Here is a 26743-nt window from a genome sequence, read left to right on the forward strand (position 1 = left end):
GGAGGAATGCAGATTGTTTCCATGTGTGGGGAGGACAGGAGAGCCGAGTTGGCTGCAGGCAGGTGCGGTTAGCCCCTAATGAGAAAAGTTGTGTTGGTGATGGAGGAGGCCCAAGACACGGCAGCCCAGTGGCAGAGCGCAGCCAAAACTGAAACCACAATGTAGTTCACTACTGGCCTCACACGCTGCACTAATACACACTGTGGGGCCGAGCAGAGATAAATCAACACTGCTGGAGCTGAAACTAACTGGCACTGCTTACATTCACTGTGGGGAAACTACTGTGGTACAGACACTGTAAACCAATACTGAAACTAAAGGCCTTGATACATGGGCAACACTTTTTGTCAATGTTGGTGGGCGAGTGAATTGGACTCAGACAAGCACAACACAAAAGAGTTTTAGCATAAAAACAAAAAAAACTGGATATACAAAAAACATATTAAGGTTCAAGGTTTATTCTAGACCTTGGAAATAATTTGAAATAACAATATCAACTCAAGGTCCACTTAGTAGTTTTATTGATATACCTTAAAACGGTGTAAATTAAACAATGGAGTTTTACTTAGTTGACATGCAAGCTTTACAACAGCTATGGCAGATAGAAGCATGCTGCTTCCATCTCCATTTAAAACTGAGCTCACTCCATCCACTGAAGAAGACTTTGTGATGTGGTTGAAAGCTCTGGAAGAACGTTTTTAATGGACCTTGAGTTGAGATCGTTTTAACAAAAAAAGAGCCTGATTTAGCAGTTAACAGTTCTGAATGTCTAATGACTAATGGCAAACTATTCAAACTGGTTTAAATCAACACTGGTACCATGGGCTGAATCACTGAGTGTAGCAGGCTGCCAATGCAGAGGCATTGTTAGAGTTCTGCCTCTGTATCACAGCCATCACTCTGAATAACATGCTTGTCCCTTTAAACCCAAAGAGGCCTACAGTAATGCAGCACTGTAAAGTATCATCTACGTACAGGACTGTGAACAGTCACTCTTGCAGCGGGTTATGAGCAAAAAGGAAGAAACCAGAGAAGGGAGAGGAAGGAGGATGGGTGGATGTTAATAAAATGAGGGAGGTTGACGGGGTACCTGAGTCTGCTGGGGGATATTCAGAAAGTTGTCCCGTGTTCCGATGCCGACAAACCGGTTGGGAGCTGTGGAGCCTGGCGTGGAGTATGCTATAAACAGAGAGAGACAAGTGTGTACATGCTTTTTACACACACACATACACACCGAGCTCATAGTAGAGTTTGATGCTCTCATCATCATTATCTATATGTTTTAATATGATATCAATCTGCTAAGACTATGACTACAATTCACTGTCAAATGAATTACTAGGAAAAGACAGTGAGGGACAAGGATACTTTGCCATATTAGTCACATGGATGATTTAATCATTTTGTGGAGAGGTTCATTGTTATGTTCCTGCCCCTTAACCATTTAATCTGTTGTTAACAAGGGGATGTACAGTCTGTGATGATTGGCACTAACATTAAGAAACAGATTCCCCCAAATATGGCTGCGCTGTTAGTCACAGACACTCCTCAGCAGCCCCTGGCATCAGAAATAAGCCTCCATAATCATAGAAATCACTGAGGATTCACTGCGGACTTAATATTATGATGACCGATGGAGGAACTGTGTTCATCCCCAGTGGTAACAAATGCTCCATTTATGTCAAAATGTTAAGAGGAGCATATGGTCGACAAAGGGACATCCTCAGTGATGCCACAGGATCAAATTTAGGGCAGTTGTGCTCACTGGACTCCAACATGGTGGCAGAGTAAAACTTTTGCTGTTCATGTCTTGATTGAGGTTGAGGGGATGGGAATGTGTGGGGGTGACAGTGACAGGGCTGGAAACGTATGCATGAGTGAGAGTGAGAGTACATCTTATGTGTGTGTGTTTTTATGAGTGTAATTACGATATCTTGAAAATAAGAAACAAAATTAGAGAGAGTAAAAAAAAAATACAGTGATAAAAGTCACCGGAATGAGAAAAGAGACGAAGAGTACGATATTTATTTATATAGATGTTCATATAAATAAATAATAAAGTGACACGTTAATCTGAGAGAGTTGGAAGGGGGGGAGGGGAGGAAAGGTTGATAGGACAGGAAGAGGAGAAAAAATAAAAACAAAAAGGAGGAGAAGGTGCCCCGGTTGCTCCGTCCAGTGCCCCCTCTTGGTGTGCCTCTCCCATGGCCCGACTCTTGCACTGCACCTGTCTGGGTGGAACCAACCAAAGCCTCACCGCTCCCTAATGACACTCCTCTCTCCCGCTCCTCCAGTATAGCACTAAAATAGACAGGTTGGATTGGATTTTTTAAATGCATGTTCAGAGAGATTGGGTTGTTCTTGTTACACTGTGATTTTCGTGTTTTTTGTTGTTCTCAATTTTTAATTGTTGTGAGATTTGTGTGAAAGTGGCGAGGGGATTGGGTGGGTAAACTGGGGCATGATGTTTTTTAGGAGTCCACGCCAACTGCCCTAATTTTGTTCCCTTAAAAAGAAAAAAAGAGAGAAAAGAAGGAAAAAAGAAACAAAGAAAGGAGGATATGAGAATATATCAAAAAAGAAAAGAAAGAAAGAAAGCAAAAAGAAATGAGAGGGGGTAGATTGTATTGCCGCTGTCACAGACAGACATGCAAAGTCTGCATTGATCAAAGGCTTGCGGCTACAGAGGCGACGTGCACAGGGCCCTGCTCTGCTCCCCCTAAACTACAAAACACATCAAAAAGAAGGGAGAGAGACTACACTGCCTCTTGTGGTGCTTGCAGGAAATCGAACACCAGAGAGAGACAAAAAGAGAGAATAAAAAGATTTTGAGAAAAGAGAAACAAGCTGAAGAGGTTTGCAAAGACATAAAGAGATAAATGAAGGCTAAACTTCAGAGCAAGATATACAGAAGAGCTTAAAAGAAGATCTCTGGTTTGGCAAAGGCGTGGCTTCTGCCTCGACAGAATTGGATCTTGCTAGTACGGTACAGTACAGTACAATGGCGTACAGTCTATAAGGTGATGGATGAAAAGGAGTGAAGCTCCTGGGGCTGCTGAGTGTTTGAATGAGCAGTTAAACTATGAAAAACTACAGCAGTAGCCATTTTAGAAGTCCCAGACTTGTGCTTTTTCAAAAGTCATACCACAAGAGTACTGAGGCTTAATGAAGCTGCAATGCACATAAATACTGGGACTTCTAGGATTTGTTCTAGTCTAACAAACCTGATGTAGTTTTCTTGAAATGGAGGAAAAATTTGCTGCCAGTTAAGAGCTAACAAACCTACTGAAATCTAAATTTGGTTTGTTCTGGCCTCTGTGAGAAGTCTGTGGGGGGACTGGGGCAGTAATGGGGGTTTGTGGAGGGGAGTAGGAGTGGGGGGGGTGACTTACACGGAGATGCGGGTGAGCTGAGTCCGCCGTCAGTGGGCGTGCTGATGATTTTAGAGTCGGGCATGGGGAGGGGCACAGGGCGCGCCACCGGGGGTGGCGGGGGCAGCAGGAAGGAGCCCGGCATTTTGCTCTGGCCTCCTCCATTAGGCTGCAGATGGACCATACAGACAGGGTGAGCATGACACACCCCAAGAATATACAGTGCACAGGGAGCCAGACACCCATCCACCACGCCCACCCACCCACCAATGCACGCACGCACACACACACACACACACACACACACACACACACACACACACACACACACACACACACATACACACAACGTGACTGCTTGCACACAGGGACGAGATACCGTAGATCACCAAACTCACACAACATTCAAATGAAACAAACACAAATATCAGACAGTCTGGCCAAAAACCATCAGGTAAATAAGACGTGGAAAAGTGATGAACATTGTCAACGCACAAGGGGAAAAGACAAATGAATCTGTCTTCAAGGAAAGTTGTCATAGTGCAATGTAAGGTTTACAAAAAGGGGGAATCAGCAATGAGAAAAGGGTGTCTGCGCAAGTGTCTGTGCACAGTGTATGTGTATGGGCAATTTAAGGAATTATACTGTGTCTTTACTTTGCGAAGTAATGAGAACAAAGGACAATAGGACATGGAAAGGGCTTGATATGTGTTTTCAAAGTTGCACAGAAGGCCAAGTCTACAGTAAAGGTTTACAGTACTACCATATTATCACAATAATTCTAGCTTTCAGGATGAGTGATCAAATACGTCATTGGGGTTAACAAGGGGTCACATTCCTGCACTGATGTTTCACTGAATTGCCCATGACACCTTAAAAAGGCCCAACTGTGTCCCAGTTAGCTTCTGCAGTTAGTTTCCTCCTTATCCACAACCTCCCACTAGCTTCCATGGCTTCATCTTACACATGCTATGTTCAATTCTCCTTGGCACTTGGAGGTTCTTCATAGCATGTAACTTACAATATTTTGTTTACTTAGTTATATAGAACTTGATCTTCCAATATACATTATGCAAAGAAAGAGACTGGGAAAGATGTGCCCCTTGGGAGAACAGCATTTTTAGAGTAAAGGAACAACACTTACAATGGCAGCAGGTCAATAAGGACTTGTCAAATGGCTTTTGGAATGCACCATGAGTCTTAAATATCTGCTTTGGATTCCTTCTACGGATACCTTACTTTCTAACAAATCTGCCTATACACCCTCTGCCAGTCTCTCCCAAGTTTGCAGCTTTACTTGTATTGTAAATCCAAAACCACTCTCATTCTGGCCATACCTGCCGTAAATGTCCTGTCTGTATAAATGGGCTTTTTCCTGATATTTTCTTTCTCCCTTAACCTGAACATAACTGACAGGTAAGACTTCTCCATGCCTAACTGTGAGAGAAGGTATGCATGATATGTTGAACCTATCATGAGTCAAATGTGGTTTGGCTTCATTTCCTTTAGTTTTTTGCAGCTGAGTTTTTATCTTCTGTTTAAGCACATCTGGCTGCCTCCTGGTGACGGAATTGCCCTATAACCATTTCCTCTGCCCTGGTGAAGTTGCTTCACTTCATAAAGATTGCTCTATTCACAGGTCTCGGCTCACGTAAACTGGTTGTATAACAAATAAGATATGAAATGATGGAGCAGTCATAACGTATATGTAAACGTAGATATATAATTATGATGTTAATGATTTCTTTCATTCTTGCTCTCTTTCATAATGCATGTTCTTCAGTAAATTTCACAACAATTAACTGACTTCTAATCTTTCAGTTCATTTCTTACACTGCACTGTAACATTTATTCTTGTATTTCATGCCTGTATTATTTCAATTTTTTATATATTGTCTTTAACAAATGTTTCAAATTGTTTTAATTGATCTTTCATCTTTTATGTAAAGCACTTTGAATTACCTTGTTGCTGAAATGTGCCATATAAATAAAGTGCCTTGCCTTGCCACTGTCAACGTTTGCACCGCAGACCCTCCCACTATCCTATCAGCTTCCTCTGTTAAAAACCCATAGAGCACTTACCTGTGTGCTGGGCTGTCCTGTGCCGTCGGTGCACACAAACTGCACAAACTCCTTAAGCGGGTCCTGGTGGTGATGGTAGCGTATGGTGGGGTGGGTGAAGTACGGGCTGGACTGCTGGATGATAGAGGACGAGGGGAAATGCAGGGCTGAGGCTGAGGCACGGGGACTCCCTGAGGAGAAAAGTGAAAGGGGGAATAGGAAAGGAATAGGAATAGGAAAGCAGAGGAGGAAGAGGAATGTGAGGAGAAGATAGACGAGAGACCAAAAGTGGGAAAAATACAATGAGGTTCAGATCATTCTATTGTTTTCTACTAAAACACAGAACAGATGTTAAGCATACAAAAACGCTATGATATTACATTAACATGCACACCTACGACAAGACATGCATATTTTTTTAACTGAGCCCCAATACAGCTGGCAGCAAAGACCAGGTTACCGCTTAGGCTTATTATTGTCATAACAACAAAAATAGCTGTGACATTCTTTTGTGATGGACTGACTGGAACGGTTTCTGGTTACAAATGACTGGCATTATCCCTGGCTATTGGGCAACATCTGTCCCATTCATTTTATAAATCAGCTAACTAGATTTCTCTGTACCTCTGGTAAGCCTGGCATCACTACACACACACACACACACACACTTTCACAGTCACATACTTGCTTAAGTGTGTTACAGTATTTTCTGCCTCCGGCTCCCTATCCAATTCTCTCTCAAACACGCAAGCACGCACGCACTCACTTTCATTTTATTGCTTGTTGGTGATGTGTAATCAATCAGCAGGATTTCCTTGCTGTGCGGTTCTGCCCAGTAGTTGGAAGCTTGAGAGAGAATCTCCCCTCTGCTCCCAACCGACCACAAAACTCCAGGAGACATTAGTCAGCCAGCCAGCCAGCCAACCACACATCAACACACTCCACTCTCTGTCTTGTCTGCTGAGATTCTATGGTTTGGCAATTTGGCACACCAAACTAAAGAGGCAAGCTGCTAGGTAAGGGGGAGCCTAGCAAACCATCATCTGTGATTTGGTCTGTCACTATCTCTTGTGTATGTTGCACTCACAAAGTGTGTCAGTGCCTGTTTGTTCAAACTCTTTGTGTTTCGGTGTCCCCATATTTTGTGCACATCCATTTTGTGTCTGTATCTTAGTTTGCATGTATTTCTGTAGCCTGTCTGTATGAATGTGTTGCTATGTCTGTTGCAGCTTTCATGTGTCTTTGTACGTATACTGGTGTCACAATGGTGTCACAACTCTCCAGACTAGAATAATCAGACAACAGCCAATCTGGCAGCTCTCCACGTCAGTTCAAAGCCAAAAACAGGACATAAACCATCCAGTCCATACCCCTGAACACTCACACTCACTAGACCTATACAAAAAGAGCTAACAGCTCCAGTCCATCCAAGGCACGCCTCGATCGCTAACTGCTTCTTCCCCCTCTCTGTCTACCCCCATTTCTCTTTTCATCACTCTCTCCTTCCCTCCCTCCCTCCCATCATCCTCCAGTCTCTTTATAGAACCAAGGCCTCTGAGGGACATTCCATTTGGATGGCAGCCATTTTAGCACAGAGAGTCCTCCACAAGAGTGTACATTTACACATGCACGCATGTGTATCTCTGTGTACGTGCACTAATGCACCCATGCAAAATCTCTAAACACTGTCTCATTACAACTTCTCTATTACATAAAAACCTCATAGCCAACAGTTTATACACACGGTTTGGAGAGTGTGAGAAGTTAGCTTGGGAACAAGGAAACTTGAGCCAGTCCCTCACACCTCTTCAACTTGTTCAAAGAAGACAGGAGTGAATTTTAGAAATCAATGTAAATGTAACATTTGGACTCTGCAGAGGGTATAGAACTGCTCTGTGCAGATAAACAACATGGCTTAATGATGCGAGATCTGGTCTGGAATACTATTTTCTAAATATACTGTGGGGAGCGCCGCAAGTAAAATTCAATACGTTTCAACATAAAGGGCAATGAGTCCAAATTACCTTTACATGGATAGGTCTGGTTTGGCCGTGGACCAAATCATCCCTTGAGAGACAAATGGAATGAGAGGGAGCGATAGAGAGAGGAGGACATAGGTATTCTTTTGAAAAGTGAGACCAGCCTACAGGGACTTGTTGGCAAACTGGAGATCCTGGAGACTTTGGGAATTGTCTGACTGGAGATGAAGAAACCATGTTGGTTAACCTACAGGACCAAAATCTCTTATGAGGACAACTTGCCCTTGGTGCTTCTAATGAAACAAGACCTTGGAAACACTGGATGATGCATTAAGAAGCCTATCCACTACAGTCTACTGTACATCTGTGCAACTTCATTACTTCCTTTACCTTTTCAAATGTCTATGTGCTCTACATTCTCAAACCACATACATATACACAAGAACAAAAATGCAACTATAATTGTGCGTCTGAATGTAATCCCCCCCTCCAACACACACACACACACACACACTAAAAAGCACCAAAAAAAAAGCACAAAAAAGTTTTCTTTTTGCACGTATGATAAAGTTTTTCTATTTTCATTTCAGTGTGTCTTAAACATTATTTACATGGTACTGCAGCTATTTTGACAATGAAGGGGTAGATGTGTCTAAGATATTTATGATCTTATGTACAGTATAAGGGTCGGGCCTAATTACAACATAAATTCAATTATATATATTGTGCTGATAGCTGTATTTGCTAAATTAACACACCAGGTCAAGTTTCTTAAATTTTGAATAAACAGCTTTGTCAGTTTAAAGGCAAAAACTAAATAAAACATTACAATGGATGCATAAAGCAGTTAGATGTGAGGCAAATCAGTCACAAAGGCATGGATGCAGCCATGTTACCATGCATTGACAACATTAAAACACAAAGGCACAAAGATGATGGTGAAAAAATGGATGGATGGAGAGAGGCTGAAAGAGAGAGAGAGAGAGAAATTTATGCCAAGCCATGATGATAGCAGTAACACAGGAGAAACTCTGCGGGCATATTGCTTCTCAGCAGTAACTGTAGGATTTTATTTCATTCTGTTTTCTCAGCAAGAACGTTTAGGATTTTCATTTACAGGCACACGATTGTAGAATTGATTGTTTCCAGAGGAATTTTTGAGGTGTAAATATGGCATTGTAGGATCACGTTTGACACTCCCTTTCCTTCTCTCTCTTTTTCAGATTATAAAAGGGGGATTGGGGTTGTTGGGTTCATGGCAGGGCTCTCACCTGGTCTCACTCCTGCCAGCACAGGCAGCGGGTGGTGTGTGAACGCCATGCGGGGGGACCTCGTCTGGGAAGTCAGGGCGTTGAAATCAAACTTCCCCGGCTTCTTAAGTGAACCAGGCGAGGACAGTCCTGGCAAAAAAAAAAAAAAAAAAAATGGGATCAACAAAAAAAGTGTGGGGGGAGAGGGAGGAAAAGAGAGAGGTGGTTTTAATCAAAATGTTGCTTCTATAATTGGCTACACTAAAAAAAATGAATACTAGTCATTGTTATTCTCATTTAAGGGGACTTAAACAATCATGATTTTCTGATTAGATTATTTAATTTCCTCATTGGTTGATGGCAGTGCGTTGCTCCCCGTCATTTTGGCTGCTATTAACTGCTGTTAGTTTTAATAAATCCAGACCAGAGGACTCTATGCTGTAATAAGTCATTCAGAGATATACTGTAGGATTTCTTACTTCCAGCTGTATAGTCATATAATATGGGCTGAGCAATATTTCATATCCTAAGTGTATTTCTTCAAAGGAAAAAGGGGGAAAATAGTAAAAGTCAATCTGAATCTAGTCTTTGTTTTGGAGCCAAAGCACATCTGTAGCTATAATAATCTCTATTGTGCCACTGTCTATGTTTTTCTGTCTCATCTCTTTCTCTCCTTCGCTCTCTCTCTCTCTCTTTGTCTCTCTCTCTCTCTCTCTCTTTGTCTCTCTCTCTCTCTCTCTCTCTCTCTCTCTCTCTCTCTCTCTCTCTCTCTCTCTCTCTCTCTCTCTCTCTCTCTCTTAGGTGCCAACTTCAGACTTTCTATGTGTATGAGCATGGCCACCATACAGCCACAGTCAGCTAGTTGTGGTCTGGCTTCAGTGAAGCTCACAGGATGGCTGCACGAGAAGAAGGCTTCATTCAGAAATAGCACACACTGTACAGTATGGACACGGCAGCTGCTGAGTGCGAAAGACAAGCAGACGGACAAAGAGAGGAGTCAGAGGGATAGAGAGAAAGAAAGAGAGGCGAGAAGAACGTGGGAGACATGAAAATATGCAAGGGAGCGAGAGAGCAAAGCAGAACCTGTGAAAAATGCAGCAGCGTCTTCTTTTTCAATGCGTTGCTCTGACGACATGTATGAAATTGGAATGTCATAAGATGTTAAATATGGTTATTATCTCTTGCTCACACACACTCGCACACTCGACATTTGAACACACTCGAAAGCACAAGCACGCGTTTGCACAAAAAGCAACCGTTACAACACAGCCACATTTAAATGACGAAACATGCACATTTCTTTTCCATTAAGTTTTCCTCTAATCTTCCTAACAAGTGAGTGATTTGATAATGTTCTCTTTTTAAACTTTTTTTAGACTCTTGTTTTGTAGTCTATTTCTGTGGCCCCTCCGCATCAAACAAGGCATTAAATATGATTCCTGCTCAGTTCTCCAGCTGGAAATGTGTGAAAGTATATGGGAGTGTGGGGGTGTGTAAAACCTTCCTTCCTTGTGTGAAAGAGTTAAGTCTGAAGCAGGTGGGAGTGAATATGTGTGAACCATTTATGTCTTTAGCAGACATATATTTCTTTCCCCCCACTGTGGCGGGAGTCTGTGGGCGTATTGTACTGTCAGACAGATTCCAAGCATGAAGACAACCCTGATCCCACTTCTGACACCAATAGTTAGCAGTGATTACTATGACACTGTCAAACTGGTGGGAGCAAACTGGAAATAAGAGCAGTCTGCAGAGACTTAAACAAGGATAGGCACTGAAAGAAGATCTGAACCTTGTATTGTAGAATAAACAGTCATGGTTTCATAGAGGTAGTTTGTGCTTGTATTTTGGAAGTATAAAGTGAATTTTAAGTATAGAAATCAGAGCCTGGAAACACAAAGAAGATCAGATGAAGACGGACATCTGTAAATATAGGACATTGTAGCAATGTCACTGTCACCAGGGGAATTTGAAAGACTGTATTTTGGTGCTTCAGAGACGGTCTGATCGGCAATGGTCTGATCTGGTTTGTGTATGGATGTGCCACAACTGCACCGTTTCCTCTCCTGGCAAGCCTTAGTTTTTCACTGGCAACCAATCAAGCGCTCCCATGATGACCCTTCTGTCTCTTTGCACCAACAGGCCTGCCACCAGATGCGCCACTGAGGCACACACGCACGCACACACGCACGCACTCACACACACACACACACACACACACACACACGCACGCACTCACACACACACACACACGCACGCACTCACACACACACCCACCCACACACACACACACACACACACACACACACACACACAAACACACACACACACACAGAATTGGGATATACAGTATAGCGAATTAAAATAGTGAAAGAAATTCAGGGATGTCTCTCCTCTCCCCAGTGATTTAAACCACATATGCACATCCAGCCATATCCCTCTACGGGCCTGTAACATTTAACTCAACAAGAGCACTAAGAAAAACCCCCACCAAAACAAGTCTCTGGTGTCTCAGGAAAATTTCACAATCATTTGGAACTAATATGAAATTATGGTTGTTTCATTTGCCCCCCCAGCCCCTGTGGAGCAGATGTCTCCAGCATCCTCACGGATCCCAAGGCTATAGACACACAGAAACACCATCTGGGACCAGGCTTCAGCTGTGTGCGTGTGTGTGTATGTGGGGGGGGGGGGGGGGGGGGGGGGGGGGGGGGGGGGGGGGGGGGGCTTTGTGGTATATGTGCACAAACCTAGCATGTGTATTTCTGAATGTAATTTAGTTTGTGTGATTTACATGTATAAATGCATGTTCATACATCTGTGTGTGTGTGTGAGTGTGTTTGTGTTGCTGGTTGTATGCGCTCTGTTGGTTACGGAGGGAGTCAGGGGGAGTAGATGGTGCTGTGGACAGACGGCGAGGTACACCTGTGCGTGAGTGTATTTTTTTTTTTTTTTTTAAGAAGCCCCTTGGTTTGTTTGTGTTTGGGTGTTTGGGTGTATGTGTTTGTGCTTGCTTGTTTACATACCCCCCACCTGGACAGGAATTCCCAGATGAGCATTGCCTGTGGCAGGTGGGATCCTTTGGAAAATCGGTTACACACCGTACCAAAATCACACATTCTCTACTCCCTCCCATCTTGCTCTACCATACCTCCAACTCTCCTTTTGCATTGGTTTCTCTTGAGTGTGGACCGTGTTTTGCGCTAGCTTCCGTTAACTATTTCTGAACAAAACAAACACACACAAAAACGGCTTTTAATTATAAAACCTTTGGTTTCCTAATTTTTCACTAGGATTTTGTAAATTAATTGGGTAAAGGGTCCAGATTTGCATGCTATCCCACACCTCTATTTGCCAAAATCATTAGGAGGTGTACACGGCTGTGGATGTGGTGTTTTATGGAGAGTAAGGAAGAGAAAGAGAGTGAGAGACAGGAAAAAGATGGGAGGTGAGACTCGGGTGCGCTAAGGCGTGCAGCAGCCTCTGTTGTGGCTCTGATGAGCAGCCTCTTAATTACATTTACAGCTAAGTGGAGCGGGAGCAGGAGAGCAGCCGCTGAGGCTCGAGTGAGAGTAGATTGGGGTAAAACCTAACTAGGGCTTTTGGCTCTAGTTCACATCCTGATAACCCTTCTCTCTCATTAGCTATCACCAGTTGAGTACACCAACATCTCCTCTCTTCCCCGTCTCACCTCCCACTTGCCTGCTTTCTGCTTCTCTCTCCTCCTTCTTTCCTCTGACATGTTTTCTTTCTCCCCAGGGTCCCTCCTGCTGTACACGTTTTCAATTAGACAGAAGGGAGACAGGGATGGAGGTTTGAAGGGAGAGCTATGGAGCAGGAGGAAGGGTTTTACACCTCTGATCCACAGACGGTAAGCGTCTTAATGAGGGATTTGAAGCAAAGGAGGGATGGAACGACAGAGGGATGGAGGCAAGGCAGGCACCTGAACACCTGCAGGGGTGGGGAATACGATAAGCATGTGTTTCAACGTGTGAAAATGTGTAAGTCAACGTGTGTGTGTGTATGTGTATGTGTATGTATGTGTGTGTGTGTGTGTGTGTGTGTGTGTGTGTGTGTGTGTTTGTGTTTGTGTCTTTGTGGGGCGGTCTGTAGGTTTATGAGTAAGTCACTGGGCATGTGTGTGCAAGTGAGAAAGAATGGACACAGCGTGAATATGTGAATATGCCTGCTGGTGTTGTCAGTGTTAGCCTGGTGACATCTGTCAATTCAAATGCCGCTGGGAGGACTGACATGACTTCAGAGAGATATAGCCAGGGAACTTAGGTGAGCCAAGTGTAGCCTTGTTGCACACAGAAAGTAAAGCCTGAGCGGGATAATCCTTGACAATCCTGCTGTACGTCACAAGGAATGTTATGTGAACTAATTTACATTTTGATCAACAGCAATGAAATCAATTTGATAACAACTAAACATTACCAAATGTTTTGGGTACACTACCATTGTCCTTACCACAGACATCACACAACTCACATTAAACACACACACATACAGAATATAATATATCAGGGCTCCAGACTGACTTCTTGCCTTGGTTGCACTGGTGCGCCTAACATTTTTATTTAGGTGCACCAGCACAAAATGTAGGTGCACCTATATTGTTCCTCGCTTTGCCGTTAAAGCCACAATTTCAAAGGCATCTTTTTATCACGCTCCATATACATTCAAATATATGATGTAAATGATTTTAAACAAGTAAGTAAGTTGTAGGTAAATACCTTTTTAATTTGAAGCACACTTATACTGTAAATAAAAATAAGAAATATAAAAGATAAAAAAGTGCTACTGTTTAAAAGTGCTTCTGTGAACTGAGACATAACATTTCATGGCTCAAAGTCCAATGGTCCCCCCTTGCTGTCTCATGCCCCTCAGACGGCCAACAGCTGTAATTTGGTCTTCTTCCCCTTTGGCCTTGGCTAAACCAGCTTGCGACCCTCCCTTACATCACAAACCTCCAAACTGGCCCCCCACACGGATTCTTATCAGATCTTCTACTAGTCCAGGACTAAAAATCATATCTCTGTATTTTTCAGCTGAATGGCAATACATGATATATACTATATCTCTGTGTTTTTTACAAAGTCAGCTAAAGGTTCAGTATTAAGTCAGCAGCCAATTTTCATAAGGTCTTTTATTAAAACAGATTGGAATTAGAATAAAATGCAAAGACAGGGGTTCTTTCCCAGGTTAAAAGTATCCAGCTGTGACACCTGTAAATTAAAAATTATATATTATATCTGAGAAAGCTCATTCACTTGTTTTCAACTACCATAAGACTGATTAAAAGAGAAAGAGGGCGTCCGGATCGCTCAGCTGGTATACACAGACGTTTACTCCTCGCCGACCTGCGCCCTTTCCCTGCATGTCATTTCCCCCTCTCTCTCCCCTTTCATGTCTTCAGCTTTCCTATCAAAATAAAGGCCGAAAATGCCATATGAGATGTCTATATTGTCACTGCACTGCATTTTTATGAACTATGAAATTCTGGCCATCTCTCTCCCAGGTACAGCAGGCTCCGTCTCACACGCTATTACTCTACAAACTGAAGTCTGTTGCATTCAAAAACTTCTTCTGTATTTTTCCCCGTGGCGGCCGCAATAGCAGAGAGTTGCCAGCGGAAACACTGGTACAAATACAGGTTTCCCTCTAAACATCTGTGTTAATTTACATTTAAAACTGTAGACAAATGTCAGAAGTGTGGACCGCCGTTGTGTCTCTCCATGTTGCAGGGGAGATGTGTGTGAGTGAATGGGGGTGGGGCTGCACAGAGTGGAGATATCCAAACACAGGCACAGCTTTAAAGAAGAAATAGGTCATGTAACGCAACATTAAACCACATACATATAAACGATATTAATTCGTTCGTAGGGAGGCAGCGGATGCGAAGAAGTTAGGTGCACCATTGCAACCTAGGACAAATTTTAGTCGCACCCTTACAATTTTCGGTCGCACTCTAGAGCCCTGTATACATATGTACATCCACTGCATGTACATATACACAGATACACAGAGGAATGACTGAGCTACATAGGCTAATAAATAGCAAATGTATGAGTGTAATCAATGTTGTTCTAACCATGGTAAGGAAACTGCACGCCATCGTTTTCATGTTTTATCTTCCTCTCCTGCACACTCGCCAAATGGTGCTGCACTGAAAGTGGAGAAGGGCATTGTTAACAATGAGATAGGGGGAGAGTGAGAGAGAGAGACAGATGGAGGTAGTGAATGAATGATAATTAACACAACATTAGGTAAACTGTATGTGGGATTAAGGCTTTAAGATGAGGATGAGTAATTATGAAGCCTTGAGATTTTGGAGTGAGGAGGTGAACAAAAGGGTTTCTTTCGTGGAGTTATTGGGTTGTTGGAGGGATGAGATATGGATTACTAAGGAGGTAGATTAAGAGGGCAATGTCCAAAACTAAATCACAGAGGTAGTGGTTGATGCCAAAACAATGGAACCACCGACATAAAGCCTAAATACAGACTGCTGTAAGCTCTTGTTTCATCCTTGATGCAGCTTGGCATTTGTATTCCCAATGTCTGGAGCTATTTGCTGGATAGCATGTAGCATTGTCTGGGGTTATAATGATGATGTTGAAATGTTGACCAAGAAATGGTCTAGACTGTAATTTAAAACATGATGATGTGTTCAAAGCCATTGTCTAAACAAGAAAAGAAGGTACTATTCAAATCAGAGTAAAAAAGCCTCACCACACAGGGAAAGTGATGACTGTGTAACGATTTTATTGCCAATTATATTTTTTCTTGATGAGACCTAAACCTCATTACCTTTTTTTTTGGCTATGTCTTTGTCAGAGACTGAGACAAATCTGAAAAAATTCATTTCTATTTCAAGTCTATATGGTTTACATGCTTAAACACATGGCAGGGTATTACATGTTTAACCTACTTGTGCTACTAGTGCTTTTGCTTTATATTGTTAGACACTTTGACCAATGGGCCGTGGTCGATCTCGGTCACCCCTTTCAATATGAGATAAATAGAGCACTCTCCATGTTTTTAAACAATGTGTCAGTTTTTAATCTCTCTTTGGTATTCAGGAGCTGCAGTATTGTGTGTATATATGTCTCTAAGGTGTACTGAGGTAGCGGGCCTTAAGAAAGGTGGTTGGTGGATAAGTGGGAGAGTTTGAGGGATGTTCAGGGATGTGTTAAACACCAGAGTGAAAGCAGGTAATTGAGGTAGGGAGAGTGGAGAAGAGACAAAGTCAGATGGAGGCATAGGTTGAACTTTAGTGAGGGTCAAGCACAAGTGTGAAAATGTTTCATGATGCTTGCCTAGTGGGTGACAGGTGGGAGTGGGATAGGGGGTACCTGCATCCATGTCGTTGGGCCATGCACTTGACTGGGAGGAGCTGGCAGCAGGCGAGCGTCCGGGATAGAAAACATCATCCGTGGGGCTCTCCAGCTCACTGTCGTCTAATGACTTCCTCTTGGTGGAGCTGAAGCCATCGGGAGGAGGTTTGGAGAGTGAAGGAGAGGTGGAAGTCAGAAAGAGAGGAGGAGAGGAGCCATGATTTTTTTCAGCAAAATAAGTATGGATTAAGGATAAAATACCTTGCACAACTGACAACTTAAAAGTAATTATATAAACAAGCACTTTAACGTTTAAAGAGACTTCCTGTGTTGCATTGTAGGGGAAACAAAGTTGCAAAGTCTTGGAGCACAACAGACAAAGCTCAAGAAATGTCAAAACTACAAATGAAAAATGAGAAAATGAAAAGAAAAGTTAGGAAGCACAGACAGCCACACAGTAAGACTCTCTCTCTCGCTCTCTCTGTATATATATATTTGGTTATGTGATTCTGTCCTATTAGTGGGTATTTATAACTACCTCCGTGGAAGGTTTGCGTACAACTCCACCTCAGACCTAAAGTGACAGCAGATGACAGAGGTAAGAAGAGACAAAAAGAAATGTTAAGAAAGACATAAATGGGGAAATTGCAGAAAAAGCCATCACACATTCATAAAGAGGAGGGAAGCTAACAGGAAAACACACAAACATATATATGAGGTGTAAGACGGATTCAAAGAACGGGGACAGACTGTAGTACTAAGTACAAATCTTTAGCAAGAAACCTCAATGAATTGGGGTACTTTATGTGCTAGTAAAGTCACCGTTGCGATACGAAGCGCTATTCCGTTGGCAGATATTACTGTGATTTCACACTTCAGTCTGCACTTGGCTTCACAGCTAATCACATAGCAAGGTAGCACTGCTACTGCCACATGGTGGCTTCAGCCACGAGACACTCCTAATGGCAGACAGCTGGACTTGTAATATGGTCACTGGTGTCGCTTGAGCAACATATATCTCCTAACACCCATACACTACTGTTGTCTGTGTGAAATCCTAGTCCGGACTGTGTACCTGGTGGAAGGAGGGGAGGTGAGGGAGCGTCGCCCCAGAGCAACTTGGTTGATGTTGTAGTAGCTAGGACTGCTGTCCAGGTCAGCCAGCGAGAAGTTAGGACCTGACGCCGTGGCTACAGGTGCTAACGGGAAGAAAAATAATAGGAAGAGGGGCAAGGAGAGAAAGAATGGATATGTCGATATGTAAACACATTCCAGAATAGCCAGTAACTTTCACTTAAAAGGAATTCACAGGATTGAACTGGGTTCCTTCAGTATAAAAATATTATCAAAATAGTGTTGTTTTGTCAATCATGAAACAAAGCCACAAATTATACTGTGGGTATTGTAATAGTTGTTCTGCCGACTCTCTCCGTATCATTTTTACTACTTACTCTGTGACACTCTGACCAGCTCTGCCACATTCCACACCCCTGAGGTGACAAAGCAGTCCTGGAAACTCAGGTGCCCTGTGCAGAAAAAGATACGATCAGGACTTACATACAGAAACAAAAGCTTTAGAGAAAAATACATGTATGGAATTCATGGAAAACATTTGAAGAATCACATCCCTTTGAGAGGGTGACCATCTGCAACTATATTTGTGGATCAACATCTGTGTGAGTGTGTTTGCAAATTGGATCCATAATTGGAATACGCTAAGACTGACAAGCATGATGGAATCAATTCTAGTATGCTGATTTAACAGTGTTTGGACATGCATCTGTGTGTGTGTGTGTGTGTCCGTGTGCGTGTGCGTGTGCGTGCATGCACCTACCATTGGGTGGTGGTTTGATGTCTGTGTCCCCCTGTTGGCTGGAGCTGTCGGATTGTCCAGATTCTGCACAGAAACAGGGACAGGGAGGGGAGAGTAGAAAAAGACAAATGGTTAGAATCCGGATTGTTTCCTTAAAAAAAGTAATCAAAAACATATTGGTAAGTGTACAATGTTTCGGTGAATCATAGCTATGTAATGTATTCATGCTGCCAAGACCGGGATCTTTGAGGTGTGAGAGGGAATAAGAGAGACTTGCAGTATGTGCTGGGGTATGGTATACATCTTGTGAGTATATGTCTGTGTCTGAATTCACACATTTTTTTGTGACAGTCTTGTATCTAAGAATGTTCTCTCCCATCTCCCACTGTCCCTCCTGACTTAAGGTGCTATGATTTTCAGTGTGCTGCTATGCCGTTTAGTATCTAACCACGCAATCATATCCCTTTCTCTAATCCTATTTAATACCTTCTTGCTGGTAGGGATTTAGCCTGCGTAAACAGAGCACCTTACACACACGCACGCGTGCACACCCTGCTCTCTCAAGCTGTTTCTTTCTTTTTTCTGTTTCATACTGTAATACATGTTGTTATCCTTGGACGGACGGACGAACAGACACACACACAAAGTGAAAAAACTGACCATGCCAGTCTGGCAGTGTGTTAAAGTTGAGGCAAAACTCTTCCTCTTAGGATCAAATGACAGCCGAGCAACACAAACACGTGCACACATTTTCGATCTGCACAAACACACACCTGTTATGACTGGTCTACAAAAGCACTCACATGTGCAGACACAAACATGCCAATTCTTGGCAACAAAGCGCAACAATTAGACCTGGAGGAGCTGCAGGCTGAAATAGAAGGGTGCAATATAAGGTTTTGTAACATGAGTAGTACTGAGAAAAGTTAGTCTAAAGTCTGCATTCTTGTCCAAGCTGTACAATATGCCGTGGGTTTGTGTGTGTGTCTTTGTTTATGATCAACCCGCTGTATGTATTTCCTCCATATTTGTGACCCTGTGTCTGGGGGGCCAAATGCTATTGCCCATCCATTTAAGCCTATCTAGGCTGTCAGCTAGCTAGCAACCTAGCTAAAGGAGGTGTTTATCTGCAGGTTGTAGGTGATAACAGAGCACACAGACTCCTGCCAGCAGCACTTGCCTTGCAGCCACACTAAGCCACAGATTACTGAGCAGAAACAATAACAGACCTGTCTCGCTGCCTACGAAGCACTGCTTATCCACAGAGAGAGGGGCGAGACAGACGAGAGTGAGAATTAAAGAAAGAAAGAGCACAGAAATGAAAGAGAGCTTCTTTTCCCCCTGTCTTCTCATGCAGAATATCTCCTCTTCTCTGTCTCTCACTGGCTGGGTGTAATCCTGGCAGCCATTTTAGAGCTTGGCAGCCATCTTAGCATTGGCGGTAGCGCCACATTCCAGCTAACTGACGACACTCACTCCAAACATACGAGGCCGCGTACGTACCCAGACACTTTCAAACACACACTCATACGTGGACAAACACTGAGGTACACACAGAGTAAACATATATGGCGGCCAATGAAAGCTGTTGAAAAACAACCTGACTTCACTGGACCTTTTGCCGTTGTGTAGTATTTCACCACAGGGCTCTACAATATTGTAAACACTCTATTTCTCGCACCATACATGCCTTCGATAGATACACAGCCACATTATTTTATGTATGTACATTACAGAATGCTCCAGAGAAATCTGATAGTCTAATGCGTAGCTTGCATTGTACACTTTCCAGCCATAAACCTTGGGACTTTAGCCAAGCCTGCTTCTATTAGGTTTGTATTACTCTAGACTACTATCATGTCTGGATTTACTATCTTTCAATACTTTAATGGCCAACACTTGAAAAGTGGACTGTGTTTGTCTGATTGCATCTATCTGCTATATTTACATTCACGTCAGCCCCACAATCAGTTGATTGTTTTTAATGTATACCAATGACATCAAGATAAAACAACTTATCAAGTATGGCACTTGATGCTCAGTTACTTTTATTTTAAATGTGAAGAAGGTTGCAACTTAAAACTTAAATCAGTCCGGAGTCTGTTTTAGTAACTGATAAATCGTACAAAGTTCTACAATATGAAAAGGTCACAAATTAAGCAAGGATATTTTTAGACAAAAAAGTTCAGGCCTTCTAACAATAACAGATTGACAGCATTTGGCTGCTATCTTACTTTATTTGGAAACCATTCTTAACAATACATTAATAGTATCTAATACTTTGAAATCATGCACTGTATATCTTACTAAGTAACAAAGAACAATTGTATTTCGATATGGACATATCACATTTTGGAGAAAAACACTTAAATTTCCTAAATGGCATGTTGTTGACCTGTCATGACCCCAACATGTTCTGCTGTTGCAGAGGTGTGAAAGACCAAGGAGTGAAAACTGAGACTCATTGTAGATAAGAGACTGTCAGGCAGATATGTGCAGTAGCAATGACACTGATAGCTGTCCTCAACATCACCCTGAGGCCTTGACGGGCCTAACCACATCAGCTTTCACTGTATGTAAGACAGAAAGATATATGTTGGTTTACTGAGTTTTCTGAGCTCAGGCTCCTTAGCCAACTAACACTTTACTTACAACGCAGCACTACCTCATTCATTGTCCAACAGTTCATCATATAGCTGGGTAGAGAAGTGTGTTGGACAGGGGGAGAGCGAGGTAAGACAGAGAAGGTCTAGTTGCTGGTTATCACCACTCTGCCAGCTGCAGCCTACAACAGCAGCCTCAACCCCCTCTCACCACTCCCCAGCCTCCTAACCACACATCCAACCCCTTATCTTCCCACCGCAGCCCCCTAAAGCCCTCCCTTCAGCAACCCCAATCATAGTCCTGCAGTCCCCCCTGGATGCCCCTCCACCTCCAGCAACCCCATCTCTAACCTCAAACCTTTGAGCCTACCCTGTAGCACCCTCACATCAGTGAATTTGTGAAAAACAACTACACCAATAAAAACTGAGTGTACACAGTTTGACCTGAAGATCTACATGTAGTACAAACAAGAAACACATGTAGGACTGCTGGGCTTTACTTCATTTCCGATTACCCCCTATGGTCAACAATCGTAGCAAATGAAACTGATCAGATAAACTGATCTTTAAAGCAACAACAAAGTGTTGCTTTAAAGATTTAAACACAATTCATAACTAACCAGTGTTTCTCACACAAAGACTAATTTGTGGCGGTGCGCCACACAATCAACACCGGCCGCCACACATTGTGTTTCGTTATCATAACGATTTAACGCTATTTAAAACACGCATGCGTTCATCTGCATTTCCTTTCCCTGGTCTCCTCCGTCTCTCTTTCACTCTACACACACACACACACACACGTACATACAGTAGCCCCTCCCTTCCGTGCACACAGCGTCTGTCTCCATTAAAACAGTGTTGCCAACTAGCGACAAATCCTTACTGTCCAGCGAGGCATTTCTCTCCTGTGGCCGCCAAAATAGTCACCTCTCTCTGAATCTGTTTCTTAAGGATCAGAGGAGCAACCCCTCCACTCGCCTCTCTCCAGCAAGCCTTCTTTTAGAATTCTTTATTGATCTTTTTTCCTCCCTTTGTAAAAATTCTTTTTTACTTAAAAAATAGGCCACCTAAGTAAAAATTATAAGGTAAAACAAATTCCTGTATTAAATTTGTGATTATTTGGCAGAAGATTTCTATTTCTTTCTAGCTGCCTTTTTGAAACAACCACTAAGCTTTATGCAAATGATTGCGTAACGACGTCACAAATATGCACATGAGAGTATGACGTATTTTCTCCAGAATGTCGGACCCCCACCGTGCCACAAATTGCTTTCTAATCTGTGGGAAACACTGACTAACAATTCTGCTTTGTGTTGAATTTCTCATTTGTATTTGAGTTCACTAATGTGAAAACAGAGACCTGCAACATCCTGCAAATGACGAAGTGAATTCTCAAAAGTAAGTAAAAGTAAGACGCACATTTCAACAGAGGATCAGTAAAAAAAACTCTAAAGTGATGCTGCTTCACAACTAAATCTTGTACCGTATTGTAGAGCCAAAGTAAATGAGCTGGTGAAGATAGTAAGTTTGAGTTTCAGTGAGATGAAAAGACTGAGATGATTTTAATTGGAGTTGGAAGACCAAACCCTTGCCGATATTAGACCTAAATTTGACATGTAGAAAGAAATCAACTAAATGTTTGCTAACACATTAACGTATGGTAAGTTGTTATGTCGAGACTTGCTTTGGTTGGATGTCTTGGAGTCTGCTTTCTAACTGTATCGGTTCTTTGGGGCTGCAGCTTCACGACAACTGTGTCATTGGTTGCTGATTACAGAATTCCCCTGCAGGCTCCAGGGCAAATCTCACAACCCTTACCACAATCAACACAACCCGTCATCATGGCCTTGACATACAGTGCTGTACCCGCCACTGTGATCACTCTCTCCCTCTCACAATCTCTTTAACATCAGGCACATATTTCTGTGACTTTCCTTTGCATCAATTTCAATCAGTACTGCATTCTCCTCATCATTTTTTGTCTACTTTGACATTCTCATCCGGTCTTCTTTTAGCACCCCCATCCCTGTTCTCAACCAACACAACTACTTATTCTTAAGCCCCATCCACATGATCTTCTATTCATTCTCTTCACTACTCTACTCTTTCCCGTGTGATTACCTGATGCACTTTTGATGTCCAGGGTCAGAAAAAACATCCAAATATGTTACCCTATCTATCAAACCTGGTATCCCGCCAAGGAAGCAACCAACCAACCCATCATCCATCTACCAGTTGTGGATTAGTTTTTGGCTCATTGACCTGTTAGATTGTACTGTTGGCTGATTGGTGATAGAGAGTTGGAGAGGGTGGCCAGTCTGTCCTTCTGTGCGCGAGAGCAGAATAAAGCAGTGAACTAAAGCTAATCTGAAAAAAGACCAGATTAAAACACATTCAACCATGCCTTAAAAAGAACGGTGCATACAGGCTACAGTAACAGAAAAAAACGCACAAATTACATTTCTCCAAAGCGATGAAATATGAGAACTACTTATTACAAACATGGGATAAAACCAGAGTAAAAGTCAAGGTTGAAAATGAAAAGTGGGCTCCGCAGTGGCACACCACTGGTTGACAGAAACATAAACAGTGCTGGTTATTTGTGAGTCTGTGCAGTACAAACATGCACACTCCTAACATCAACATGCAAACCAATAAGTGAGCTGATTTACTGTTGCCACATTCAACCAGCATGTGTCCATATGTGCGTGTGTGTTTGTGTGTGTGTAACTGCATGTACTGTGTGTGCACGGACTGTTCCACAGATTTCCCTCCTTGTTGGAACAAATGTCAACGCAACTCTCCCCCTCTCCTCTCTCCTCCTCCCCAAAACACAGGATAACGCGGTACAGCCTCCCAATTGGGTTTCGCTTAAGAGGTTTATCGGTATGTTGCTAAACATTCTGACCTTTTTTTAATCCTTAATGCGCTTAAAATGTTCCAAACCCTCCTAATCCCCCTGGCTATCCCACACAGATGTTCACTCAGTTCTTTTATTGGATGTTATTTTATTATTATTTTTCTTTTTTATTTATATATATATTTTTTTATCTTTAATTATTTAAGTCTGTGTCATATGAGGGTATATTTCTGTTTCAATGTTAAGAAGTCTTTATCATTGCTACTGCTTAGTGTATGTGTGTGTAGTAATGCTTTTGTCCTAAAACCAGATCCCTATGTGGTAAACCAGAAGTGTGAGTGTGACCTTTTCTAATGTTTACTCTGCTGGAAGCAAAAACCTTTAAGTTACTTATAAGTGAAATCTTAAAGAGTCAAAAGAGAAAATGTCACCGGAAACTGAAACATTCTATGGTGAAATGAGATATTACGTGTGATTAAAAAACACTGTTGTATGTTGTATATAAACTACAGTATTCATGTGCAAATCTGTTTATGCACAAACATTTGCATGTACGTATGGATGTATAAATGAATGCATGTATGTATGTATGCATTTGTGTCCCTCTGCCATTGTGCCAGCTAGGCAGGCTGTGTGACGAGGTGGGGCTCTGTGTGTGTGTATGTGCGTGTGTGTGTGCGTCTGTGTGTGTGTGTGTGTGTGTGTGTGGAGCAGGTGTGCCTGGCCGCCCTGCGCAGCTTGCTGCCCATCTGTGCTCCCGTCTGTGTGCCGCCTGTGCCCATGCTCTGCCAACAGCTCCACACCACAGCAAGAAGACCCAGGAGAGAGGGATGCTGAGAGATGAGGGGAGGGATGGAAAGAAAGCAAGAGATGGAGGGGAAGAGGAGAGGCGAGAAGAGAAGTGAGGGGGGATGATGGAGGGAGGAGGAGAGAGAGGAGGGAGCAGAGGATTACAAGGCTGGGAGCATGGAGGATAGGAAACGGAGCAAAAGAAAGTGGGAGAGGGAAAAGGAGGGGGTTATGGGTCTAGAGGATGTGCATGAACTTGCAGGGAATGGGTGGAGTGGGTGATAGTGAAAGGGTTCGGTGCTGAGTGGAGGTTTTATGGGGGGGGCTGGCTGTATGCCCATGTATACCCTCCTCCTTCTTTATCCCCTTCACCCCTTCCCGTTGTTCCTCCATCTCTCCATTCATCCTCTTATCCTCACCCCACTGTCACCTTTTGGCTCCATCAGTGCAGATTACTGTGGACCTGTGTGAAATAGCTACACAGTATTTTGTAATGCTTCTCCATCACTGGGTTGGGACCCAACAGTATGGGCCTCCTAAAAATGGGTCCCTAACTGTTTCTCTTTATCCAAATATATTGGCTTTGTAAAATCACCAGGGTATTCCCAAGCTGTAACAATATAAACTAAGCTAATTATTAGGTTGTAAGCCCAGAGGTAGAATCCCCAAAACGGGGCAGATTATATTAAATTAGCCTACCCAATAGCCTATGAAAATCAATTTTGGGAAAATTCCAAGAGTGAAAGCATGAAAACCCAAGTTATATCAATTATGCCATTTTAAGTCCTTCATTGCTGTATGAGGTAAAAAAGGCACATGAAGCAATTTGGAATTTTGTAAATAGATATATTCTGCATATCAAGGGTGAACTCATTCACTTATGGCATTTAAAGTACGTCAAATGCTTACTCATAGGGTTGTGAGAGTTATAAACTGAAGTACTGGACGTTTGAATCTACGGTTATATGTGTGTCTATAAATCAGGCCTGGTTTCACATGTATGAGTAAAACTCGTTGATGTATGTTGGATTTGTCAATGGGTACTCCTAAGCCAATGACATCAACATCGGTTAAGGTTTCACAATCAACTCCCACAATTAAATACATTTTATTTTATTTTTATTCTTTAACAAGGAGCTCCTAAAAGCCAGTTTATCAAGGCTTAACATATTGTTTTCATTTACGATGCCCTCCTCTAACATTTTACTGCATTAAGCTAAAAACAAGTCACAGACTTAGTATCCAGATCCATGTGCCATGGCTTTCCTTAAATCCGAAACAATGCATTGTGTTAACATTGCCAGTAATTAAGACCTTGTCAGCTGGTTCTAGGTTAAGTATATTTAAGGAAATATAATTGCAGATGAAGTGAAGAATAAAATAGCATCAGAATAATTATTGTTGTCAGGACAGGGGAAAGTTTGATTCTGAAGCACATCACATCCATACATCAGACACCAAAGATAGTGACAAAGCATCTGTATTCATAAAGATTTTGGTGTTTGATTGAACTTGCATCTGGAACCCTATGTGTCAGGAGTCAATGTTCTGGTTATTCCCTTTTTGGTGGCAGTAAGCCAATTTACACACAAAGGTTGTAAGTGTAAGAACTCAAGAAGCATAAGTGCATCCAAAGAAAGAGAGATAGCGTAAAATGAAACAAACCTGGAGTTCTTACAAAATTCCTGTGCAAAACAAGACTAGCAAGACAAGCTTCTGAATTTTGTAATTTCCTTTAGGTAGCTAGACTCTTAGTGGGGCAATAGTAACTTTTGTTAGACAGGCAGTCCTGTTATGATCACATTAGTTACTGTGATCATTGCTATGCAATGCAGTAACAGAAGCCTCCAACAGAACTCTGAAGCATAATTAATATTGATAGTCAAGTGTAAATTGGATTCTGTGTATAGCGTCATGCTGACAAGACTTGCTTTTGGACAGCCGCTCAAAGTCCTCAAGGACCGCTAGGGCTCAAGGAGCAAAAGTCCTACTTAAACAGACACAAGAAGACACACACACACACACACACACACACACACACACACACACACACAGAGAAATGTACTTCTCCAGCTGACACGTGTCAGGGAGAGAAAGCACACAAGGCTCTGTATGAAGTGAGCCTGACTTAGTTGATCAAATATGAATATATAAATATTTTTAACGCGTAAAGAATTTGTCTAAAAACTAACATTAACATGCAATGATGTGAATGTATTCAATAGAACATGTTAGGGAATTGTGTAGTTGATGTGCTGCATATGTGTATAAAATTGTGTTTACTGTATTTGATTATGAGCATTTTGCATTCATGTGCGTCTAAGATGCTTCATTAGCAGAGGCCTGAGCGTACTGGATGTGGGTGTGTCTAAGGCTGGGGGCCCCCAGTATGGTTCACGACCCAGCCTAACAGAGTGTGAACGCCCCCCCGCTGAGCTGATACTGATATAACTGTCCTGTAAGTGGTGTTGACACCAGCATTATTACCCTGTCAACCTCCATCTCTACTCAGCTTAAAGACGTCAACCACCTTGGGGGTATCAGCGCGTTAAGGACCAGTGTCTCTGCATAGCTCTGCTCCAACCCAAATAAATACAGCTGCACAAAGGCCGGAAAGGGAAAGAGAAGGGGAACACTGGGGAGCGAGAAGGAAGGAGGAAAGAAGGGGGGGGGGGGGGGG

General features: G+C 42.5%; 1 protein-coding gene across 24 annotated transcripts in view; it reads right to left on the reverse strand.

Moving 5' to 3' along the window:
* Positions 1 to 26743, reverse strand: part of LOC117960707 (nuclear factor 1 X-type-like) — a 119609-nt gene that overhangs the window by 7193 nt on the left and 85673 nt on the right. For 5 of the 24 annotated variants that reach the window (XM_034898997.1, XM_034898844.1, XM_034898820.1 and 2 more), the window contains 10 exons: positions 17830 to 17892; positions 17447 to 17521; positions 17071 to 17194; positions 16534 to 16569; positions 15978 to 16141; positions 14753 to 14827; positions 8683 to 8811; positions 5454 to 5623; positions 3393 to 3540; positions 1091 to 1179 (listed from right to left, as the gene is read on the reverse strand). In XM_034898997.1, the coding sequence (XP_034754888.1) occupies positions 1091 to 1179; positions 3393 to 3540; positions 5454 to 5623; positions 8683 to 8811; positions 14753 to 14827; positions 15978 to 16141; positions 16534 to 16569; positions 17071 to 17194; positions 17447 to 17521; positions 17830 to 17892 (1073 nt within the window). The remainder of the gene's footprint in view (positions 1 to 1090; positions 1180 to 3392; positions 3541 to 5453; positions 5624 to 8682; positions 8812 to 14752; positions 14828 to 15977; positions 16142 to 16533; positions 16570 to 17070; positions 17195 to 17446; positions 17522 to 17829; positions 17893 to 26743) is intronic. The other 19 variants (XM_034898826.1, XM_034898883.1, XM_034898835.1 and 16 more) reach the window with 19 other exon arrangements.

This window comes from Etheostoma cragini, chromosome 2 (assembly GCF_013103735.1).
Source record: "Etheostoma cragini isolate CJK2018 chromosome 2, CSU_Ecrag_1.0, whole genome shotgun sequence".
In the NCBI taxonomy this organism is placed as follows: Eukaryota; Metazoa; Chordata; class Actinopteri; order Perciformes; family Percidae; genus Etheostoma; species Etheostoma cragini.